Source organism: Desmodus rotundus, chromosome 3, assembly GCF_022682495.2.
Source record: "Desmodus rotundus isolate HL8 chromosome 3, HLdesRot8A.1, whole genome shotgun sequence".
Taxonomy (NCBI): domain Eukaryota; kingdom Metazoa; phylum Chordata; class Mammalia; order Chiroptera; family Phyllostomidae; genus Desmodus; species Desmodus rotundus.
The window spans coordinates 153,192,451-153,215,584 of record NC_071389.1 but is presented as its reverse complement, the minus strand read 5'-3'; the positions used below and the strand labels follow the sequence as shown (position 1 = coordinate 153,215,584).

At 39.3% G+C, this 23,134-nt stretch overlaps 1 protein-coding gene across 6 annotated transcripts in view; it reads left to right on the top strand.

Annotated features, from left to right (window-relative positions):
* The window catches only part of ATF1 (activating transcription factor 1), a 67,190-nt gene extending 49,892 nt beyond the window's left edge, over window positions 1-17,298 (top strand). For 5 of the 6 annotated variants that reach the window (XM_053921486.2, XM_045184158.3, XM_045184157.3 and 2 more), the window contains 4 exons: window positions 147-277; window positions 6,348-6,530; window positions 6,616-6,775; window positions 15,828-17,298. In XM_053921486.2, coding sequence (XP_053777461.1) covers window positions 232-277; window positions 6,348-6,530; window positions 6,616-6,775; window positions 15,828-15,972 — 534 coding nt within the window. In that variant the 5' untranslated portion in view covers window positions 147-231 and the 3' untranslated portion in view covers window positions 15,973-17,298. The remainder of the gene's footprint in view (window positions 1-146; window positions 278-6,347; window positions 6,531-6,615; window positions 6,776-15,827) is intronic. The other variant, XM_045184160.2, reaches the window with a different exon arrangement.
* The last annotated feature ends 5,836 nt before the right edge of the window (window positions 17,299-23,134 follow it).

The window sequence follows — 23,134 nt, the reverse complement described above, 5'->3', positions numbered from 1 at the left end:
GAAGTAGACAAAAGGGCTCTTTGACACATTTTAGGTGTCTAGTGGATTATTATACTTTGAACCAGAGACAAAAAGGTTTTATTTAGCAATTTCTTTTTATAAAGGCATCCACAATACCAACATTAATAGAGTTCTGTTTTTCACAGAAAAATTCTGAAAGATCTATCTTCTGAAGACACGCGGGGCAGAAAAGGAGACGGAGAAAGTCCTGGCGTCTCTGCCGTCACGTCTATGTCTGTTCCGACCTCCATCTATCAGACTAGCACCGGGCAGTACAGTACGTACAGGAAAACTTCCCACCTTCTGGACACACAAACACTAGCCTTTCCACGTGAAGAAAGGGTGTGTGGGAAGACTATCGCACTGCAATAGGGATGATTATTTTTTAATAGTGATGATTATTGAAGGGTAATATTTTGAGCCAGGAATAGTGCAGAGTACTTTTTCAGCAATATCTCTTATTCCGTACAACTTTGTGATGTAGGCAGTTATCAATTTATGGGGAGACTGTGGCTTATAGAGCTAGATAATGTCCCTAATTCACACAGCTTATAAAATGATCCACTTAGTTTGGGGTAAAAGTCTGTGAGTTTTGACAAATACATGGGGTTATCTAACCACCACAATCAAGATATAGTTCATCACCCCAAGAGATTTACTTGGGCTATCCATTTGTAAACAAACTCGCCCTCTACTCCTAAACCCTGTTCTTCGGGTCTACAGTGGAACCTCAGTTCTCGAACTTAATTCATTCCAGAAGGCTGTTCAAGAAGAAATTTGTTTGAAAACCAAATCACGCCTGAGAGACGCGTGAGTAATCATACAGGTATGACAGCGTTGTCAAGTCAGGAATCGAGGTTTTGTTTGACAGCCAAGACGTTTCTTCCATGAACAACTTGGGCAAGAACCGAACTGTTCAAGATGGGAGACGTTTGAGAACCGAGGTTTGACTGTCATTGGCTCTTGCCACAAAAGCCATGCTCCACCTGACCGCTCCTCACATCTCCAGTCACCACGGCCACTTTGGTTCGCCCTCACCTGGGTAGTGCAGGAGGCATCCTGCCGGTTCTCTTGCTCAGAGCCCTCTGGTGACATTCTGTCACACTTAGAATAAGTCTTACAGAGTGTTCCATTCAGGAGCTGGCCTTGCCTGCCCTCTGGTCTCATCATCTCTTGCCACTTGATGGCATTCTGGCCACACAGACTTTCTTGCCGTCCCTTCACGACAAGAAACTTGTTTCGCCCTCCAGATCTTTGCGTTGTCATCCCCACTGCCTGGCACGACCCTCTGCCAGGTCTTCACATTGTGTCCTCTCTCCTGCTCTGCTTAAATGCCCTTCTCAAAGAGACTACTCTTTTTAAAGTATGCTGCTCCTCCCCTTAGTTTTCTTTATTTTTTAATATTTTTGTTATATTTTAAAAAATACATAGTTCAGCTATAGGCTGTAATTATCAATTAGCTTATTTATGAAGCTAATTTGGGTAAGTCCTTTAAGGGAAAAAAACTTTGTCTTGTTCACAGCTGTATTGTTAGCATATAGGGCCTGACACATACACTTTCAGCAAAATTTGTGTGAATAAATGATTTAAAGAATAAAAATAGAATACCTCCTTGCGGACACATAAAAACTGGGAATAATGACTGCAAGGAAGGAAACTTAGCAGAGATCAGAGGTAGGTGGGGGGTTCACCTTCATTTTTAACAAAACTGAACTTTTTTTTTACTGTTTAAATGTATCACTGTTTACCTGCCAATTTAAAAAAAAATTAGTTTTCAACTACAGTTGATACTCAATATTATTTATATTAGTTTCATATGTACAGAATAGTGGTTAGGCAGTTCCATAATTTACAAAGTGATGTCCCCGATAAGTACCCACCTGGCACTATGCATAATTATTACAATATTACTGAATATTTTCCCTGTGCTGGAACTTTACATCTCTGTGACTGTTTTGTAACTACCAAGTTGGGTTTTTTTGTGGATTTTTTAAAATTCTCACCTGAGAATACGTTTATTGATTTTAGAGAGGAAGGGGGAGAGAGAGGGAGAGAAACATTGATGTGAGAGAGAAATATCTATTGATTGTCTCCCTTACACGCCCCAACCCAAGGATCAAACCTGCAGCCTTTTGGTGTACAGGGCGATACTCCAATACTCCTGAGCCACCCAGCCAGGGCTTCCAAGTGTATTTCTTTTTTTTTTTTTTTCTTTTTTTTTTTTTTTTAAATATATTTATTGATTATGCTATTACAGTTGTCCCATTTCCCCCCCACTCCACTCCATCCTGCCCACCCCCCTCCCTCCCACATTCCCCCCCCATAGTTCATGTCCATGGGTCATACTTATAAGTTCTTTGGCTTCTACATTTCCTACACTATTTTTACCCTCCCCCTGTCTATTTTCCACCTATCATCTATGTGCTACTTATTCTCTGTACCTTTACGCCCCTCTCCCCCTCCCACTCCCTTATTGACAACCCTCATGTTCTAGTTGTTTGCCTAGTTTGCTCTCGTTTTTGTTTTATGTGTGGTCGTTAATAACTGTGAGTTTGCTGTCATTTTTACTGTTCCTATTTTTGATCTTCTCTTTCTTAGGTAACTCCCTTTAACATTTCATATAATAAGGGCTTGGTGATGATGAGCTTCTTTAACTTGACCTTATCTGAGAAGCACTTTATCTTCCCTTCCATTCTAAATGATAGCTTTGCTGGATACAGTAATCTTGGATGTAGGTCCTTGCGTTTAATCTTGGGTAATGTAATTATGATGTGCCTTGTTGTGTTCCTCCTTGGGTCCAGCTTCTTTGGGACTCTCTGAGCTTCCTGGACTTCCCGGAAGTCTATTTCCTTTGCCAGATCGGGGAAGTTCTCCATTATTTGTTCAAATAAGTTTTCAATTTTTTGTTCTTCCTCTTCTCCTTCTGGCACCCCTATAATTCGGATGTTGGAACGTTTCAAGGTGTCCTGGAGGTTCCTAAGCCTCTCCTCATTTTTCCAAGTTCTTGTTTCTTCATTCTTTTCTGGTTGGATGTTTGTTTCTTCCTTCTGGTCCATACCATTGATTTGAGTCCCAGTTTCCTTCTCATCACTATTGGTTCCCTGTACATTTTCCTTTGTTTCTCTTAGCATAGGCTTCATTTTTTCATCTGTTTTTCGAACAGATTCAACCAAGTCTGTGAGCATATTGATAACCAGTGCTTTGAACTGTGCATCCGATAGGTTGGCTATCTCTTCGTCGCTTAGTTGTATTTTTTCAGGAGCTTTGAAGTGTTCTGTCATTTGGGCCATTTTTTTGTTTGTTTGTTTGTCATGGCGCGTCTGTTACTTTAAGGGGCGGAGCCTTAGGTGTTCACCAGGGCAGGGTAATGCTGGTGGCTGCGCTGTGACGCTGTACTCGGGGGAGGGGCCGAGTGGGAGCAATGGCGCCCGCCTCACTCTCCTCCGGATTTCAATCTTCCACTCTGATACCCACAATCAAACTGGGCCACTCTGGTGCTGGTTCCCGAGTAAGTGGGCCTGTGCACACTCTAGGCCCCTGTGGGTCTCTCCAACAACCTCTCCTGTGAGGCTGGGAGTCTCTCCTGCTGCCGCCCCAACCCCCACGGGCGCTTTCAATCAGAGGTTTGAGGCTTTATTTCCCCGAGCTGGAGCCCTGGGTTGCGCAGCGGTCTGCTTCGCTGCCCGCATTCGTCCGGTTTATCTGTGGGCAAATTGGTGCCGCAAGGTGCTACCCGCCACTCTGCCTGCCCCACTCTCCGCCACTCTGAGTCCGGCCCTCTGGGTTTATCTGTGCAAATGTGGGGCTGCAGGGTCTGCTAGTGCTCGGACTGCCTGCGCCATTTGTCCCACACTCCGCCAGTCTCAGTCCCGCCACAGCCACGCGAGTCCTCTCCACCCCGGTGCCCGTCTCCGCCCCTCCTACCAGTCTGGATGAATGATTATTTTCTGTTTCCTTGGTGTTGGTCCCCCTTGCTGTTCGATTCTCTGTCAGTTCTGGTTGTGCGAGGAGGCGCAGTGTGTCTACCTACGCCGCCATCTTGGTTCCTCCATCCCAAGTGTATTTCTTAATACCTTCTCCTTTTTCACCCAGTCCCCCAACCCCCTCCCCTCTGGCAACCACAAGTTTGTTTCCTACATCCCCCCAAAATTTTTAAGACAATATATTAGCAAGTCTGCAGGGAATATGTGCCAAGACCCCTAGTGGATGCCTGAAACCATGGATAGTACCAACCCCCCATTACGAGATACTTTCTTCCCATATATACAGTAACTAGTGTTTATGGCAGCGTGATCCAGTAGAACATCCTTAATGATGGGCGTGTTCTGTATCAGCATTGTCCAGGGCAGTAGCTGCTAAGCCATGTTTGACTCTTGAGCACTTGAAATGTGGCTGGTGAGACTGAGAAACTGAATGCTTTATTTTGTTTAATCTTAGTTAATTTAAACAGCAACATGTGGTTAATGGCTACAATGCAGATTTAGAGTAAATAAACATTAAACAAGAATAAGAAAATATGTTGCAAAAATGAAAGCAATCCTGATTTATCACATATATTTAACATCAAAAGATCTATATCTGTACAATCTGTGAGTATAATTTAACATATTTTGATATACATTAATACAGCTGACCCTCGATCAACATGGGGCTTGGGGTACTGATCTTCATGCAGTCAGAAATCTTGATGCAACTTTTGACTCCCCCAAAACTTAATTACTAATAAATAACAGCCTACTGTTCACCAGAAGCCTTATTGGTAACATAAACTGTCAATTAACATATTTAATATATTATATGGACCATATACTGTATTCTTACAATAAAGTAAGCTAGAGAAAGAAAATGTGGTTAGGGAAATCAAAAGGAAGAGAAAGTTCATTAATAGTACTGTATTATTTATTGGAAAAAACACATATAAATGGATCTGCACAGTCCAAACCTGTGTTTTTCAAGGGTCGATTGTGTGTCAGTCCATGTGAGCCCAGGAAGAGATTAGGAGGGACGTGCACCAGAAATACTGGCTACCCCAGGGTGGGAGTGAGGGGCAGCCAGTGAAATCAGTAGGGACAGATAATGGGACATTTACTTTCTGTTTCATCTATATATTTATATAAATATATGTGTGTGTAGGGGTGTGTCATGCATGTTGCAGGAAGAAGACAAAGTAATTTCTAATAGAAGTTTAAAAGCAAATTGTGCATGTGAACAATTTTAATGTTTATTTCTAAAGTTCTATAACTTGAAGTAGTATGTGGTAATATGTGTTGTGTGGTAGTGGGGAGCAATATTAGAAACTCCTGAAAAATTTACTTTTTTAAAGATTTTATTTATTTATTTTTAGAGAGAGTGTAAGGGAGAAAGAAAGAGAGGCAGAGAAACATCGATGTGTGAGAGAAACATTGATGGGTTGCCTCTGGGCCCACAACCTAAGCATGTGCCCTGACTGGGAATCGAGCTGGCCAGGACCTGAAAAAATTATTTTTTATTAAAATATACAAACAACTTTTTTGGCTTTATAGCAGGCAAACCGTATGGGGGGGTACATTAATTATACTCTGAAATTAGGGTGTAGAGCTGAGACATCAGATTCTGAAGGGGATTTATTATATGGGAGCTGCATAATGCTAACATGTTTTCTATGTGGACATGCAGTATGAGCACTGCATTTAAGGTTTCAGGGGAAAGTATTAACGTGTAAGCATAATTCAGTGAGAGGCGCTCAGTAATGTGATCTGTATAGTGGCTTTCTGATGACTTAAATTTATTGGTGAAAAGTGACTGAATAGATTACATTTTTAAAGTATCACTTAGTAACATTCAATGTCTAACAGCAGTTACCACAAGAGAGTGGAGCTGAGAAACAGTAGAAAAATTTTTTGAGTTTGTAACCTTTTATCCTACTTGAATTTTTTTCTATGGGTATGCTTATCTATTAAAAAAAATTTTGTTACAATCTTTTTTATGCCTCTTGAAAAAAATTACAAACTGTATTAATGTTTCCTCCTACTTATTTTTCCTTTAAAAGTTAGCCATCAGTGCCCTCTTAATGCTCCAGAGCTGCTGTGACATTAGCAATTTGCATGCAGTGGCCCGTAAGAGCCCAAAATGGGTTTTGGCCAGTTATACTATAGAATATGAGCTTAAGATTAGTGCGTCTGAACTATAAAATTTTGTAAAGAAATGTCATTTTATTTCTTTTACATATAATTCACCCACAGTAGTTAGCAGTTGTCAAATGAGACCACTTTCAAGCCTGTTTTAATAGTGTTTGGTTTTTGTATGAATACTTTGCAATTAAGGTATTGTATAGCCTTACAATAGCTATGTTCTCTCTTTGGTTAAAGTTGCCATTGCCCCAAATGGAGCCTTACAGCTGGCCAGTCCAGGCACAGATGGAGTACAGGGACTTCAGACACTAACCATGACAAATTCAGGCAGTACTCAGCAAGGTACAACAATCCTCCAGTACGCGCAGACCTCTGATGGACAGCAAATACTTGTGCCCAGCAACCAGGTGGTGGTGCAAAGTAAGTATGTTTAAGCATCTGTAGAAAGCATCCCAGAGTACTTTCAAGGACACTTTTGAATTAACTCGTTCTTTTGACCACACAGCTGCGTCAGGAGACATGCAGACATATCAGATCCGTACCACACCTTCAGCTTCTTCACTGCCACAAACTGTGGTGATGACATCTCCTGTGACTCTTACATCTCAGACAACTAAGACAGATGACCCCCAGTTGAAAAGAGAAATAAGGTTGATGAAAAACAGGTGGGTGGCAAACTATCATGCCAGAATGGTAACATTTTTGCAAATCTCAGAACATAACCAGACATTAACTGGAATTGTATATTAGAAATAAGGAGAGAGGTTTATATCAGCTTTATTTCACGAGTGTTGGATTACGTTTAGCTTATTTCCAGTGGATCGGTGAGTGCCGTTGCTCACTCTCTTTATTTAGTATATGACCTAGAGTTCTTCCATTGTTACTGTGTCCTTTGAATAGCACTGCTGAGCAAAGCTTTTCAGACAATATATTTTGTTCTTGTTGGGCTGACAAAGTTAAATCAAAACCATCTGCTGCTGCCACACAGCAAGAAGACAAAAGAACTAGTGGGATTCTGCCTAATACTTAATTTACTTACTGATACAGAATTAATGCCCTTAAAAATTAATTTTGATCATGAATATAGATTAGTAATTTAACCTCCAGAAACATTTGCTTTCGTTTTCAATGTATTTTAAACATTGCTGTACGCACTATACGTACATCAGGAACAATAAACCACTGGTTCTTTGAGAAAAACCAATGGGTAGCCTCCTACAACATGTTCAAGGGGGAAAAAAAGACACCAACAAACTATATTAGGAACAAAAAAGGGCAAATAACTATAGATACAACAAATTCTTTAAATTACAGTAGGATTCAATTTTCAGCTCCTCCTCACCAATAAGGTAAACAATTTGAATAAAAGGATAATTTTTCTAGACCAATGAAAATTACCATAAAAAGCCAGATGGGTGCATTTTTTCTTTTAATCCTCACCAGAGGGTACAGATACACTGATTTTAGAGAGAGAAAGGGAGGGGGTGAGAGAGAGAAATACTAGTCAGTTGCATCCCAACCAGGGATCAAACCTGCAACCTAGGTATGTACCCTGACTGGGAATTGAACCCTCAACCCTTTGATGTACAGGATGATGCTCCAGCTCCTGAGCACCCTAGCCAGGGCCACACGGATGCATTTAATTCAAGATAAAATGTTTCTTTACTAAAAACTAAGAGCAAACATCACTGTAAATGAACTTGGTAAGGCAAAGGCTGTTGTTTTGGAGGTCCCCACAAATGCAGTAAGATAAGGAAATGAACTTATATAAGTATCAGAAATTAAGAACTGTATTTCTTGCTTATGATATAATTGTATACCTAGGCAATCCAGAAGAGTTGTTAAAAGTTACTAGAATGAGACTTCTCTTTCTGACAGTATGACCTCGGTTATATAATATTTCTAAAGCTTGATAAAATATAAAAACCATATTCTTAAATGGTTGGGTAAGGCTGCAGGAAAGTAAGAGAATTCTTTTGAGGTTAGGAATGAACCAGAAGCACAAGACCATGAGGTTAATAAACGCTGGCGCAGCCCCTGTGTAACCTGGGAATAAATTTAGATCTTTGTGATTGGTATAGCTTTAGCATGCAGAGGAAACTAGGGACAGAGCCTGGGACCCCTCTGTGCAAGCTTGGAAACTGGATCTTGAGTTCAAAGCCCAATAAGTGCTACAACCATAAGCTTAGAATTATAATTTTAAAAAGGGTTCGGTTCCATAGTGCCCCAATTGCTTGGAAGAAAACAGTCTCAACACGGGCTTTAATGAATTCCTGTACACTGAGTTTCTGACAAATACAAGTTGAAAAATCACAGACCACCCAAGAAATTAGTCCTTCATCATGATATACACCAAACCTTTATGTGATTTTCACAAAAATCTTTGTAGTATAAATATTCCACCACCACCCACCCCCTTTTTGAGATGAGGAAACTAAGGCCTAGAGAGCTTAAGTTACTTGCCCAAGTTTACATTGCTTAGTGGTAGAGGCTGGATTTAAACTCATGTCCAGGTTTCAGAGTCCAGAGTTTTAGGTAATAGTACACTGCCTTTCAGGAGCAAGAGGCAGCCGCAAAAGCAGACAACAGTGAGTTTAGTAATATCTTCAGTTATCTAATGGAGAAAGGAAAAGTATGTATATTTAAAGAAAAATACGTCCTTAAAAATAGTCAAAGATCAAGAGACCATAAAATGATTCTAATAATTGGAAAAGTAAAATAAAACTATTATTAGCAAAGATAGATTCATCTGCTTAGAATATCCAGGAGAATTATCTACAAACTATTCCTTTGAAAGCTTGAAAAAGAACTAGTTTACAATGGAAACTCTTGCCAGTTTAGTAAAACAGGAAAAGGGGGGAAATTACAAGGTTTTAAATGAAAGAAGTGGCAGCCCCTATGGAGCATGCCCGCCCCTGTCTGCACCCCCTTCCTCGGGTGCATTTTCCTTGCCTCTCTCTCTCTCCCCTAAGCTCCAAGGGCCCTTCTTTTTGCCTCTGTACCTTGTTCCCTAAGCCCATTTCGTCTACAGCTCACTTCCACCTCAGTACCTTTCTAAATAAAATTTCTCTTAGAGTTTAATAAACTTTCTCTCCAGAATCTAGTTTGAGTCGACTCTGAATTCTTTCTTAGTCAGAACTCAAGTACCGAGGTTACTGAACCTAGGTATAGTCTGACCCCACTGGTCTTAACACCTGGTGCCATTCCGCTGCCAGTGCTTCCAGTTTGTACAACTCCTAGGAATACTTTTCTGATTAGTGGAATGGAATGTTGTCCAATTAATGAGACATTGAATAAAACTAGTTGACTGTTTAAAAAAGAGAGAAAGAAGTAAAACTATTACTATTTTTTATATAATTGCCTATCGAAAAAAAGAACCCAGCCCTGGCTGGTATGGCTCAGTAGATTGAGTGCCGGTCTGTGAATCAAAGGGTTGCTGGTTCAATTCCCAGTCAGGGCACATGCCTGGGTTGCAGGCCAGGTCCCCAGTGGGGGGTGCGTGGGAGGCAGCCACACCTCAATGTGCCTCTCCCTTTCTTTCTCCCTCCCTTCCCTCTAAAAATAATAAATAAAATCTTTTTTAAAAAAGAAAGAAAGAAGGAACCCAGACTGGTATGGCCCAGTTGATTGGGTGTCATCCCACAAAGGGAAAGGTTGCGGGTTCAGTTCCCAGACAGGGCACATGCCTGGGTTGTGGGTTCAGTCCCTGGGAGGGGCATGTATGAGAGAAACAACCAATTGATGTTTCTCTCCCTCTCTTTCTCCCCCCCACCCTCCTTCTCTAAAATATATCTTTAAACAAAATAAAGAATCCCCATAGACTTATAGGAAAATTATTAGAAGTGATGAGTTTTTAAGGTTTATAGATACAAAATCAGTTTTCAGAAATCATATTTTTTCATATCAGCAATAAAGAGTTTGGTAAGTGTTTAAAAGGCATTTATGTTAATCAACAAATAAAATACCTGAAAATAATGTAACAAACAATATCCAGGAAATTTATGGAAAATACTGTAAAATGTTTTTGAAAGACATTAAAGAAGATCTAAATAAATGGAGAAATACACTGTGTCCATAGATATGGAGAGTCAGTATTATAAAGATGACTATTTTCCCCCCAATTGATCTATAGATTCAATGCAATTTCAATCAAAACCCAAACAGGTTGGTTGAAGAACTTGACCAGTAGATAATAAAATTTATGGAAGAGTAAAAAAGCCAAGAACAGCCAAAATATTCCAGACAAAAATAAGGTGAGGAGATAATCAAGTATTTAAAGTTGTGGTATCAAATACCGTGATGCTGGCTGGCATTGAGATAAACCAGTGAAATGGCTCAGAAACTGACCTGTGAGCACATGAAGTCGTGGTATGACAGGGCAGCTTATGAGGGAAGGACGGACTCTTCCATAAACGGTGCTAGGATAACTAGTTTTTCATATGTGGAAAAACACTGGATTTCTTCCTCCTAGCACGCAAAGAAAAATCATTCCAGATGGATTAAAAACATTAAAAAAAGATAAAATTTTAAACTTTTAGGTGAAAATATAGCATCTCATGGTTTCAGATATAGGGAAAGATCCCTTAAGAACTAACACACACAAACATTAACATAGATGATTAGTGAATATTCATTAAAATCAATAACTTACATTCATTAAAAGATAAGGTGAAGTAAGTAAACATATAAGCTTCAGACCTATAGAAGATTTTTGGAACATATCTACCCCCCCCCCCCAAAAAAAAGATTTGTTTGGGGGAAAAAAACAGATCTTGTAAGTAAGAAGTACAAAGTGACAGGAAAAAAGAGCTGGCAAGATATATAGATAAGCATTTCTCAGAAAGCACAAATGATTAATAATCATATGAAAGGTCATTTACCCTTATTGGTAATCAAATAAATGCAAATTAATACCACACACTTGAGGTGCCAGCTATCCCCATCCCAACCAGGAGCTGGCAGTGATTTGAAGAATGAATCTCACTGCTTATGGAATTATAAATTTCATAAATTAATTGGCCCTTATCTTGTAAAATTGACCTGGATATGCCCTGTGATTCAGCTGTTTTACTCTGTGGATATGACTGAGAGGAACTTTTGTAGAAAGTACACATAAGAATGTTCATAGCAGCAGAAATCGGAAACAACCCAAATAACCATCAATAACAGAATAGATACATATATTGTGACTCAATTTATACAATGTAATAGTGTTCATTTAAAATGATGGAGTGAATGATCACAATATCATGAATAAATATTAGAAAAGTAAAGTTGAGTGATGAGAGCAGTTGCAAAAGCACACATACAGTATGATATTTTATAATAAATTTTAGGGAAAAAGTAAACTAAATGATACATAATTTAGGAGAAACAGTAACCTGGACTTGGAGTCACGATGGCAGCATAGGTAAGCACAGCTTGCCTCTTTGCACAACCACGTGAAAATCACAACTAAAATATAGAACAGCCATCACTCAGAACCATCAGAAATAGAGTTGAATGGAAGTCTAACAACTATGGAATTAAAGAAAACACATCCATCCAGACTGAGCTGGCAAGCTGGTGCCACATCTGAGACTCCACCAAACCGGCTAGCACTGTTAGACCCACCTTGGAGATCCCCAGAGACTCTGCCCACCCAACTTATGGGCCCACCCAGGCTGCTTTTCCATAACAATGGCTAGTCTTGGCTCAAGCTTCACAACTTCCTAAATCCTCTCAAACAAGCAACAGCTGGCCTCAGTGCACTCTGGGCCCAGCACTAGCAGCAGCCAGCCTAGATTCACAGCTTGGCCTCACCTGGGAATCCAAACCCAACATAGGTGGGGGCTGACCTTGGCCCACATCACCTGGGAAACTCCAGAGCCTGTACACCCAGGAGGCAGCTACAAACCACCACCTGCACAGCTGATCCTCCATGGAAGACAGAGGTTGGTGGTCAGTGGTCACGGACAGTTCTTACAGCTGACTGGCATAAATAAATCCCTCCCATTGTTCCACCAACAACAACCAAGACTCAACTACAACAGGAGGGTGTACTCAGCCCACACCGAGGGCACACCTCAAGTACCCAGCTTGGGTGATAGGGGAGGCTTTGTCACTGGACCCTACAGGACACCCACTACATTAGGGCACACTACCAAGACACGGAGTCAGAGCAGCTCTACCTAATACAAACACAGGGAGGCTGCCAAACAAGGAGACAAAGATAGGTGGCCCACATGAAAGAACACATCAAAACTCTAGAAAAAGAGCTATCAGATGCAGAGTTCGAAACACTGCTTAGAAAGATGCTCAAGGAACTTAGTGAGAACAGAGCAGCATAAAAAAGATTCAGAAATGAAGGATACACTAATTTAAATAAAGAACAATTTACATGGGAACAACAGTAGAGTGGATGAAGCTGAGAATCAAATCAATGATTTGGAACATAAGGAAGCAAAAAACAACCAATCAGGACAATAAGAAGAAAAAAGAATCCAAAAAAATGAGGAGTTATAAGCAGCCTCTGGGACAACTTCAAGAGGTCCAACATTTGCACCATAGTGGTACCAGAAGGTGAAGAGAAAGATCAAGAAATTGGAAATCTACATGAAAAAATAATGAAAGAAAACTCCCCTAATTTGGTGAAGGAAACAGACATGCAAGTCCAGGGAGCACACAGAGTCCCAAACAAGATGGATGCAAAGAGGCCCACTCTAAGACACATAATTAAAATGCCGAAGGTTAAAGATAAAGAGATTCTTAAAAGCAGCAAGAGAAAAGCAGTTAGTTACCTGCAGGGGAGTTCCCATAAGACTGTCAGCTGGTTTCTCAAAAGAAACTTTGCAGGCTAGAAGGGAACGGCAAGAAACATTCAAAGTCATGAAAAGCAGGGACCTACAGCCAAGACTGCTCTACCCAGTAAAGATAACACTTAGAATGGAAGTTCCCAGACAAGAAAAAAACTAAGAGTTCATCATCACCAAACCATTATTATGTGAAATGTTACAGACTTACTTAAGAAAATGATCGAAACTGTGAACAATAAAATGGCAAAAAAAAAAAAACGTATCTATCAACAATTGACTCTAAAAAATGAACTAAGCAAACAAGAACAGAGACAAAAACATGGCTATGGAGAGCATTTTGATGGTTGCCAGATGGGATGGTTGCCAGTAGGTGGAGAGGTGAGGGGATTAAGAAGTACTTATAGGCAGTCACAGAATAGCCATGGAGATGTAAGGTACAGTATAGGAGACTGAGTAGGCAAAGAACCTGTATGCATGACTCATGGACATGAACAATGGTGTGGGGATTGCCTGAGGGAGTGGGGAGTGCTGGGTAGAGGGGGGTAAAAGGGGGAAATTCAAGACAACTGTAATAGCATAATCAATAAATTATAGTGGAAAAAAAGTAAATGATACATAATTTAGGGTCATACACATACGTACTAAAACTATAAAGATGCCCAAAATATTGAAGCTAGTAATTGCTTCTGGGCAAGAGTCAGGGGTGTGGATGGAATCAGAGAATAGCACAGAGGGCCAACAGTATGGGTAATATTTACACATGGTCAGCTGGGTATTGAGGTACATGTGTTCATTTTATTATGCTTTATAACATAGCTGTACCACATAACAATCTTTGGTGTGTACTACTTCCTATAAAATTTTAAATTATAGCCCTGGCTGGTGTGGCTCAGTGAATTAAGTGTCTGCCTACAAACCAAAAGGTCACAGGTTCAATTCCCCATAGGGCACATGCCTAGGTTGTGAGCCGGGTCCATGGTTGGGGGAGTGCAGGAGGCAACCCATCAAAGCAGCTCTCACACATCAATGTTTCTCTCCCTCTTTCTCTTCCTTCCCCTCTAAAAATAAATAAAAGTCTTTTAAAATTAAAAAAAAATTACAGTAATTTATAAGGAAATTCAGTAAGGTGTTAAGTAATATTACATTCAGATTAGTGACAAAAGTCTTAAAATACTTATAAATATAACAGGAAAGGCATAGGATCCACATTTTAAAGAGCTTATTGAGAGGTAAATAGTACCTGAAAAAATAGAAAATACTATATTCTTTGATGAAGACAGTTAATATATTCTTCAGAAATCACAAATTTAATGGTACTCAAATTAGAACCTTTGTTGATCTTTATAGAATTGGAGACAGTAATCAAAAAGTTTACATGTAAGAAGTGTTCAAAAGTGGCCAAAAACAGAAAGAGGTTACTTCATCTTGTTAGGCATTGAATGCGCTCTAAAGCCACTGCCATGGAAACGTGGTGTCAGTGAAGGGGCAGGAGCTTTAGCAAGTAGCATAGAGAGGCCAGAAATGGCTTGCTGTGCTGGTTAAGTACCCTTGTGAAGGAAGGCCCATTTAACAAAGACACACAGCTCCACACTTAGAAGGAAAATTACATTGGATTCCCGTGTTTTTATACCAGGAACAAAAATAATTCCAGATGGATCAAAGACTGAATTGTGAAAATAAAGGAAAATTTCTGAGATAAAAGTTAAAGGGACACATAGTGCATGGTATTTTAATTTAAGCCAAGAAAAAGAGACTAAAGAGCATTTATGACACAAGATATAAAAATGTGAGAAATCAAATGAGTAGAAAACAATGTGAAACTAGGCAGAGGATTAATACAATATGTATAATGCACAGGAAGTTCCTAAGTTGTTTATCTTTCTAATAGTTTCTCATTGTAAAATGGCCAAAAGGTATTTAGGGATAAAGGGTATAAATAGGCAGTTTACATAAAAGCAGAGCCAAAAGACCAAGAAAATATTTGAAAAATGCTCATCTCACTAGCAGCTAGGGCAGTGAAAACTGACAACAAAATGTCCACATAGCAAAAAGTTATGGACCAACATAGAAACTGTGTGAAAAAGCAAGTTGTAGATAATATCTACAGTACATAGTATACTTAAAATAATTATTCTACCTGTATGTGTATAAAACTTGTATGTGATTTCATAGAAATATTTTAAGAAAATATGTACAAAACTGAGTATCAAGTACTTTTTGAATTTATTACAATAAATTTTATTGAGAAAATTTATTTTTATTCAATAAATTAATTTAAAGAAAAAAATTAAAATTAAAGACTCCCTCTCAAAAATTAAGCAGAGGACCCATAAATTTCACTCCTTGGTATTTACCCAGGAGAAGTAGGACATGTGCTCCCAAAGAGACCAGCACAAGAGCATGCACAGCAGCCACAACCAGGAAACGCCGGAGACAGTGGCTCAGCAAATCGTGGCGAAACTCACACAGTGAGAATGCGATGTGCCCCCGGATACAGAGGACCAAACCAGTGCACAGCAACATGAATGAGCCTCAAAAATACACTGAATGAAAGGAGACCAGCACACAACAGTACACATTGTGTGGCTGTTGTTTGAAGTTACAGATTAGGCAAAATTTCTTTTATGGTGACAAACTCAGGCAGTAGTTGCTAAGGAAGAGGATTCATCAGGAACAGGCCTGAGAGAACTTTCTGGGACAACAAAAATTTCTTTTTCTTGACGTATGGGTTAGCAAATATATGCATTTGCCAAAACTAGTTGAATTCTACATTTAATATCTATTCTACTATATATTTCACTGTATGTAGATACTTTAATATTTTTAATGGAAAAAGAAAAGATGAACAGGTAAAATTGCTACAGTGCATTTACCACTTAAAGGTAAATTTTTCCTAACGTTGGTTTTTAATGTTCATATTTAGAGAAGCTGCTCGAGAATGTCGCAGAAAGAAGAAAGAATATGTGAAATGCCTGGAGAACCGAGTTGCAGTCCTGGAAAATCAAAATAAAACTCTAATAGAAGAGTTAAAAACTTTGAAGGATCTTTATTCCCATAAAAGTGTTTGATTCTTAAGAAAGTACTTTGTGGACTTGCCTAAAAATTAGATGGATTTTTCTTTTTAGTAGAGGTTTATAAATTAAAAGGTCAAAAATGAAGCTTTTACTTAGGCTTTTGCAACTCAAAGATAAATGTCTTTTGCAAGAGATCTGGTAACAGGATAAAGTGGAAGGGGTTCTCAAGGAAGATACTGGCACAACTGGAAGCTCTAAAAACTAAACATGCTCAGAAGCAGGAAATGGACTTTCACCAATTTGAATTTTCTAAATAACAGTAGTTGTGAATAATCCAAAAACGGCAGGTAAGGTGAAATTCAGTAAATTTTAAAAAATAAATCAATTTATCCTATAAGTTTGCATTTCTTACTGTTTCCTAAAATTTATTTTTTCAATTGTGTGCACGTGTGTATTTTATTTCTGCCAATAAAATCTAAATTACAAATATAAAAGCTAATACATAAATATAATTATGTGTTCGATTATGTATCCTTGTTCTATTGTCAAATCTTTTAAATGGGTGTTTAAGTTTGTTTATTGGACTTGAGAGTGTTTTCAAGGCTGGGTTAAACAATTTTTGAGTTCTTGTAACAAGTATCTAAGGTATAGGAATGGGGTTGTGGTGTTTTGTAACATTTTTTATCAGAATGGAAAAGAGAGCTGTTTAAAAGTTTGATACTTTTAAATAGTTTGGTTTTGGGTTATTCTGGGAATGCTGACTTTCTACACGTATATAACACTGTTTTTTGAATCTATTATGCAGTTGAATATACATGACTTATTCTGTTGTGCTTTAATAGAATGGAATGTTTACAGGCCCTTGAGGTGATACGAGAGTATTTTTTAAAAACCTTCTGAAGATGCATACCAAAGTTTTCCCAGAGGATTTTATAATCAATTTAATGCAAGGTTTATCAGATTCTAAAATAGTAGTTATTAAAGCAATTTTATGTTAGAGACTATTTTGTAATGTAGTGAATGGTACATTTATAAAAGTGACTGCCAATATATTTTTATAGCTAATCTTTATAAATTCTAAAGTTGAGTTTTTAATGATAATTTTAAATGTTTATATAGTTTGTTTAGTAAAAAAGATATTTTGCATCTCAAAGTATCATTTTTGTATTATGGGAAGTAAAGTTTCAGTTGGCTAATATCTGGAATCTGAGTTTTGTATGCAGTTTTTCCAGAGTTCACAAATGCTGTCAGCACACCAGTGCTTAACCTCTGTATTCCAGTTCCCGTACACTCTGAAATTGTACTGCAAAGCAACCGAGTGCTTCTTACACAATATGTATCATATTGTTTACGAAATTAAAGAACATTTGATAAAATTAAGTTTGCTTAATGTAAAATAGATTGCTTGATATATAAGAAGCTTTTGTGTTAATTATACTAAGTATAACACATTGCTAGTTTTAAGATGAGGATAAATTTACAATTCTGGTCTACATAACCTGTTTTAAGAGGGGACATGCTTCTACGTTTTGATTGACACAGAACCAATTACAGCCCTTACTGGCGTGGCTCAGTGGAGTGAGTGCCGTCCTGCAAACCAGCTTGCGGTGCGATTCCCTGGAAGGGCACACGCCTGGGTTGCAGGCCAGGTGCGCGGTTGGGGCTGTGCAAGAGGCAACTGATCAATGTTTCTCTCCCTCCCACTATCCCTCCCTTCCCCTACCTCTAAAAATAGATAAATAAAATCTTTTTTTTTTTTAAGAGCCAATTACAATATACTAAATGTAGTGATATTTTTTTGTCCTACAAGTGTTTAGGACATGGTTAAGGGAGGCTGTTATGTTGAAATCTTAATCCAGTTGATAAATTTGTGATTAATCCTAATGAAATATTTCATTAATGAGGTCTTTTAATAAATGGGCAGCAGCTTATGAGAAGGAAAAAAAGTTTGCTCACCAGTGGGATTACTGACATCACTATCTTGTAAAGCCAGTATTAAACTAGTGGCCCATTAGCCTAAAGAATAGGAGGAGGTAAGAGGGTTATATCAAGAGGGGTTTTTTTAAGATAATATACTGGGTAGATGTCATGCTTGGCTGAAAGAGATAGACTCGTCCTTAGTGCCTGAACAGCTGGACACCCACAAATACTTGTACGCTCTCCACTGCCTGCAGACTTGTGGTGTGGGGCCTTGCTCACTGTGTCAAGTTTCCTAGTCTTGCTGTCTGCAGCAGACATGGCGAGCCACTGAGGACTCCGGTAAGTGCAGACCACTCTGTTCCTAGGTGTTTTCCTGATTGGAATCCAATGCCAGGCTATGGAATTTTAAAGGTGATTATAATCCAAACCTGAATTAGACTTCAAAAGTTAAGTAGACAAGTGAACTTACTTTCTTAGCTCAATTTACTGTCTTACATAAAGTTATTACCAATTTTTATGCATTGTATTGATGGAAATACATTGCCCATGAACACATCTGGAGCACATAAGATACCCTTTAATTTTATTGACCAGAGCATGAAAAATGAGCATGTGTTAGAGCTTCGGAAGTCTCACTGTATTGGTTTATTCTTTCAGCAATTACTATATTGAAGTTTCTGGTTAAATCTATGGTTTTCTCTAGTTAAAATATGTGGACATAGAGAGGATACAAAAATATGTATTATGGCTTGGAATTAGTTGACATAATGGCAGTTCACTTCCCAGAAAAGATGCTGTAAATGAAATAAAGTGAGTGAAATTTTACTAGGGGATTGATAACTAATTGAAAAGGAAAGTCAGGGTATAGTGAAACAATATGAAAGTATATAAAACCTAATGGCACTAATCATCTTAACACTACTCTTATACAGGTAGGTTCTCATCTTTAATAAATACTGTTTGTTTTTACTATAAAACAAAGTGGAGGAACACAACAAGGTTGTAGAATTCAGAGGCCTGCTCTGGGGAAAGTTTAGCAGGGATCTTTAAGGGATAGGGATTTGGAGAAGATTTAGCCCAATTAACTTTTTTTTTTTAAGAGATTCTGATAACTTCATCCCCTTTCATCAAGGTAAAATGTTTTGCAACAAACAGATCAAGTCTTTGGCATTTCATGTTTGAAATCGTTTTCCTCAAATGTGGCAGGATTTATCTGTAGTGGTTTGCTGACTTCCAACAGTATATATAGCGGTTTTTAACTGCTGTTATGCATACACGGGGCGGTCAAAAGGAGGTTTACAGTTATAAGGCATAAAACAAAGTTTCTTCTTGTATTTTTAAGTATATTTTATTATGTTATTACAGTTGTCCTGTTTTTTTCTCCCTTTTATCCCCCTCTGCCCTGCACCATCCCTCCCACCTGCACCCCCCCACCCCCAACTTATCTCATGTCTATGGGTCGTACATAAATTTCTTTGGTTTCTCCATTTCCTATACTATTTTTAACCTTCCCCTATTTTGTACCTACCACTTATGCTTCTTATTCGCTGTACCTTTTTCCCCATTCCCCCCCTTCCCCTCCCTACTGATAACCCTCCATGTGATCTCCATTTCTGTGGTTCTGTTCCTTTTCTAGTTGTTTACTTAGTTTGTTTTTTGTTTATTTCTTTATTTTAGGTTCAGTTGTTGGTAGTTGTGAGTTTGCTGTCATTTTTACTCTTCATATGTTTTATCTTCTTAGATAAATCCCTTTAACATTTCATATAATAAGGGCTTGGTGATGATGAACTCCTTGAACTTGACCTTATCTGAGAAGCATTTTGTCTGCCCTTCCATTCTAAATGAAAGCTTTGCTGGATAGAGCAATCTTGGATGGAGGTCCTTGCCTTCCATGACTGAATACTTCTTACCAGCCCCTTCATGCCTGCAAAATTTCTTGAGAAATCAGCTGATAGTCTTATGGGAACTCCTTTATAGGTAACATTCTCTTTATCTTTAATCTTGGGTAACTTGATTATGATGTGTCTTGGTGTGTTCCTCCTTGGGTCCAATTTCTTTGGGACTCTCTGAGCCTCCTGGACTTGCAAGTCTATTTCCTTTGCCAGATTGGGGAAGTTTTCCTTCATTATTTTTTCAAGTAAGTTTTCAATTTCTTGGTTGTCTTCTCCTTCTGGCACCCCTATGATTCAGATTGTCCCAGAGGTTCCTAAACCTCTCATTTTTTTGAATTCTTGTTTCTTCATTCTGTTCCAGTTGAATATTTATTTCTTCCTTCTGGTCCAAATCATTAATTTGAGTCCTGGTTTCCTTCCCATCACTGTTGGTTCCCTGTGCATTTTTCTTGATTTCACTTTGCGTCCATACTCAACCATTTCTGTGAGCATGTTGATTACCCAGTGTTTTGAACTCTGTATCTGATATGTTGGCTACCTCTTCATTGCTTAGTTCTTTTTCTGGGGTTTCCATCTTTTTTCATTTGGGCCATATTTCTTTGTCTTGGCACACTTGTTAATGTTATAATGAGCAGAGACTTAGGTATTTCCCAGGGCATAGCAACCCACTTTGTTGTGGTTCTGTATGTAGGGGAGGGGTCAGAGAGTGAAGAGTGCCGCTTGCTCAGCTCTCCGCTGGCTTTCAGTCACTTCCCCCGCTATCCACATGCAAATTGGACCCTTCTGGTGCTGATTCCCCGGGTGGATCATCTTGTGTGCGTTCTAGGACCCTGTGAGTCTCTCCAGTGAACTCTCCTGTGAGTCTGGGAGTTCTTCCCACCACCACAACCATCACAGGGTTTTATAGCCAGAGGTTTGGAGTCTTTAGTTTCCCACTCTGGAACCCTGGTTGCCACAGTCTGTCTCACTCCCCAGCTTTTCCTCCTGGCTTATATACACATGAATGTGGGACCGCCTGGTCCAGCAGGTGCTGCCTCGCCCACCCAGTCCACCGTTCCGCCCTGCTGCCCATCTCCACCCCGCCTACTAAGTCTGGATGAATGTTTCTTCTGTAGCTCCTTGGTTGTCAGACTTACATACAGTTTGATTTTTTTTGGCAGTTCTGGTGGCATTTTGGTTTTAAATTTGTTGTCCTTCTTTTGGTTGTGCGAGAAAGCAGAGCATGTCTGTCTATGCCTCCATCTTGGCCAGAAGTCCTATTCTTGTATTATTTCTTAACTCTTGTATTCCATAGAAACAACTGTAAACCTACTTTTGCCACACCCTGTATCGATTTAAATTGTTATAAATCCAGGGTTACCTGTACGCATAATATACACAGTCATACCATTTCCTTAGTAACTACTATTTATTGAGTACTAACTATGTACCAGAAACTGTATTAAAGTAATAGTAACCATTCAGCAAATACAAAATGGGGCAAAAGTAGGTTTACAGTTGGGGCATATGTGAAACAATTTATTGTATTATTGTTTATTATATTATCCATATGAATAACTGTAAACCTACTTTTGCCCCCCCCCCCGTATTTATTGAAGGCCTTTTATATGCCAGGCGTTGCTAGGAAAAGGGTGAAGCAGGCAGTGTTACCGCTCTAGTGAAACTCGGATACTGATGTCATGCTGGTGCTTGCCTGAAGTTAAATGAGCATTAATAACTAGGGATCTGGCAACCCATCGCGAGGTTATAACCCTTGTAAGCATTGATGCTCCCGACATAGGAGCACCTAAACACATAAAGCAAATACTGATGGACATAAAACGAGAGACAGTCACTAATCACCAGAGAGATGCAAATTAAAACCACAATGAGTCATCACCTCACACCTGTCAGAATGGCCACCACCAGTAAATCAACAAACAAGTGTTGGTGAGGGTATGGAGCAGGCAGAACCCTAGTGCACCATTGAGGGGAAGGCAGACTGGTACAGCCACTGTGGAAAACAGTTTGGAGGGTCCTCAAGAAGTTAAACATGAAACTGCCTTGTGACCCAGCAATCCCACTTCTGGGTATATATTCGAAGGAACCCAAAACAGTAATTTGAAAGAATATATGCACCCCCATGTTCATGCGACATTATTCACAACAGCCAAGCTATGGGAGCAACCCAAGTGCCCATGGACAGACAAGTGGGTAAAAAGGTTTTGGTGTATATATGTATACAATAAAATCTTTCCATTTGCAACAGCATGGATGGGCTGAGGGAGTATTATGCTAAGTGAAGTCAGTCAGAGAAAGACAAACACCATATGATTTCACTTACACGTGGAATCTAAAAAACAAAACAAAACTGAAGCAGACCCATGGATACAGAACAGACTAGACTGGTGGTTGCAGTGGGGAGCAAGGGAGGTGGTGAAAAAGGTGAAAATTAAGTACAAATCGGTGGCTACAGAACAGTCACAGGATGTGAAGTACAGCACAGGGAATACAGTCAGTAAAACTCACAACCATGCATGGTGCCCAGTGGGTACTGGAAATGCCAGGGGACCACCTTGGAAAGTAAATGCTTGTCTAACCACTCTGCTGTGCACTTGAAACCAATACAAAATAATATTGAGGATAAACTATAATCGGGTGTCCAACCTTTTGGCATCTCTGGGCCACACATTAAATACATTGTGACACGTAATCACAAGAAAATCTTAATGTGCTAAGTAAATTCACAATTTTGTGTCGGGCTGCATTCATAGCCATCCTGGGGGCCACACGCGGCCCATGGGTTGCAGGTTGGACACCCCTGTTATAATTGAAAATAAAATAAAAACTAGGGATCTGGAATTTAAACCTGATCTCTAACCACTCCACCTGAACACACTCCTTTACTAAGCTCTAGGGGGCGACTGTCTCTTCTGTGCTCTCCCACATCCCCCAGTCTAGGCAGTGCTTACCCTGTTCACAGGAGTGCTCCACGTTTGTTAAATGAGTGAGGTTCTGGGGTTCAAATACACTGAGACACAGAGGTTTGGTACCTTGCCAAGGTCACATAGTAAGTAAAAGCAGGATTCAGATCATCTCCAGAATTTGTGATCTCAGTCACTAGATTGTACCTTCCCTCTCATCTGTGCTGCTGAAGAGTGAAAAGCTTCGTTCCGGTGTACAGCAGGTCCGTCCTCATTTAACGTTGGTCGGTTCTGTGACTTGAAGGAAAACAGCACGGAATGAAACCAGTTGTACTGCAGGTTAATTGCTAACAAGAGTTACAGACTTACAGCATCTCATCACCATTACAAGAAGATGATGTTGGACAGTTACTCAGGGATCTGCTGCAGCTCTGTGCACCCATTATGAAAGATCTTTAAAGTTCTATTTAAATGTGTCCACTAGATGGCAACCTCCATCTT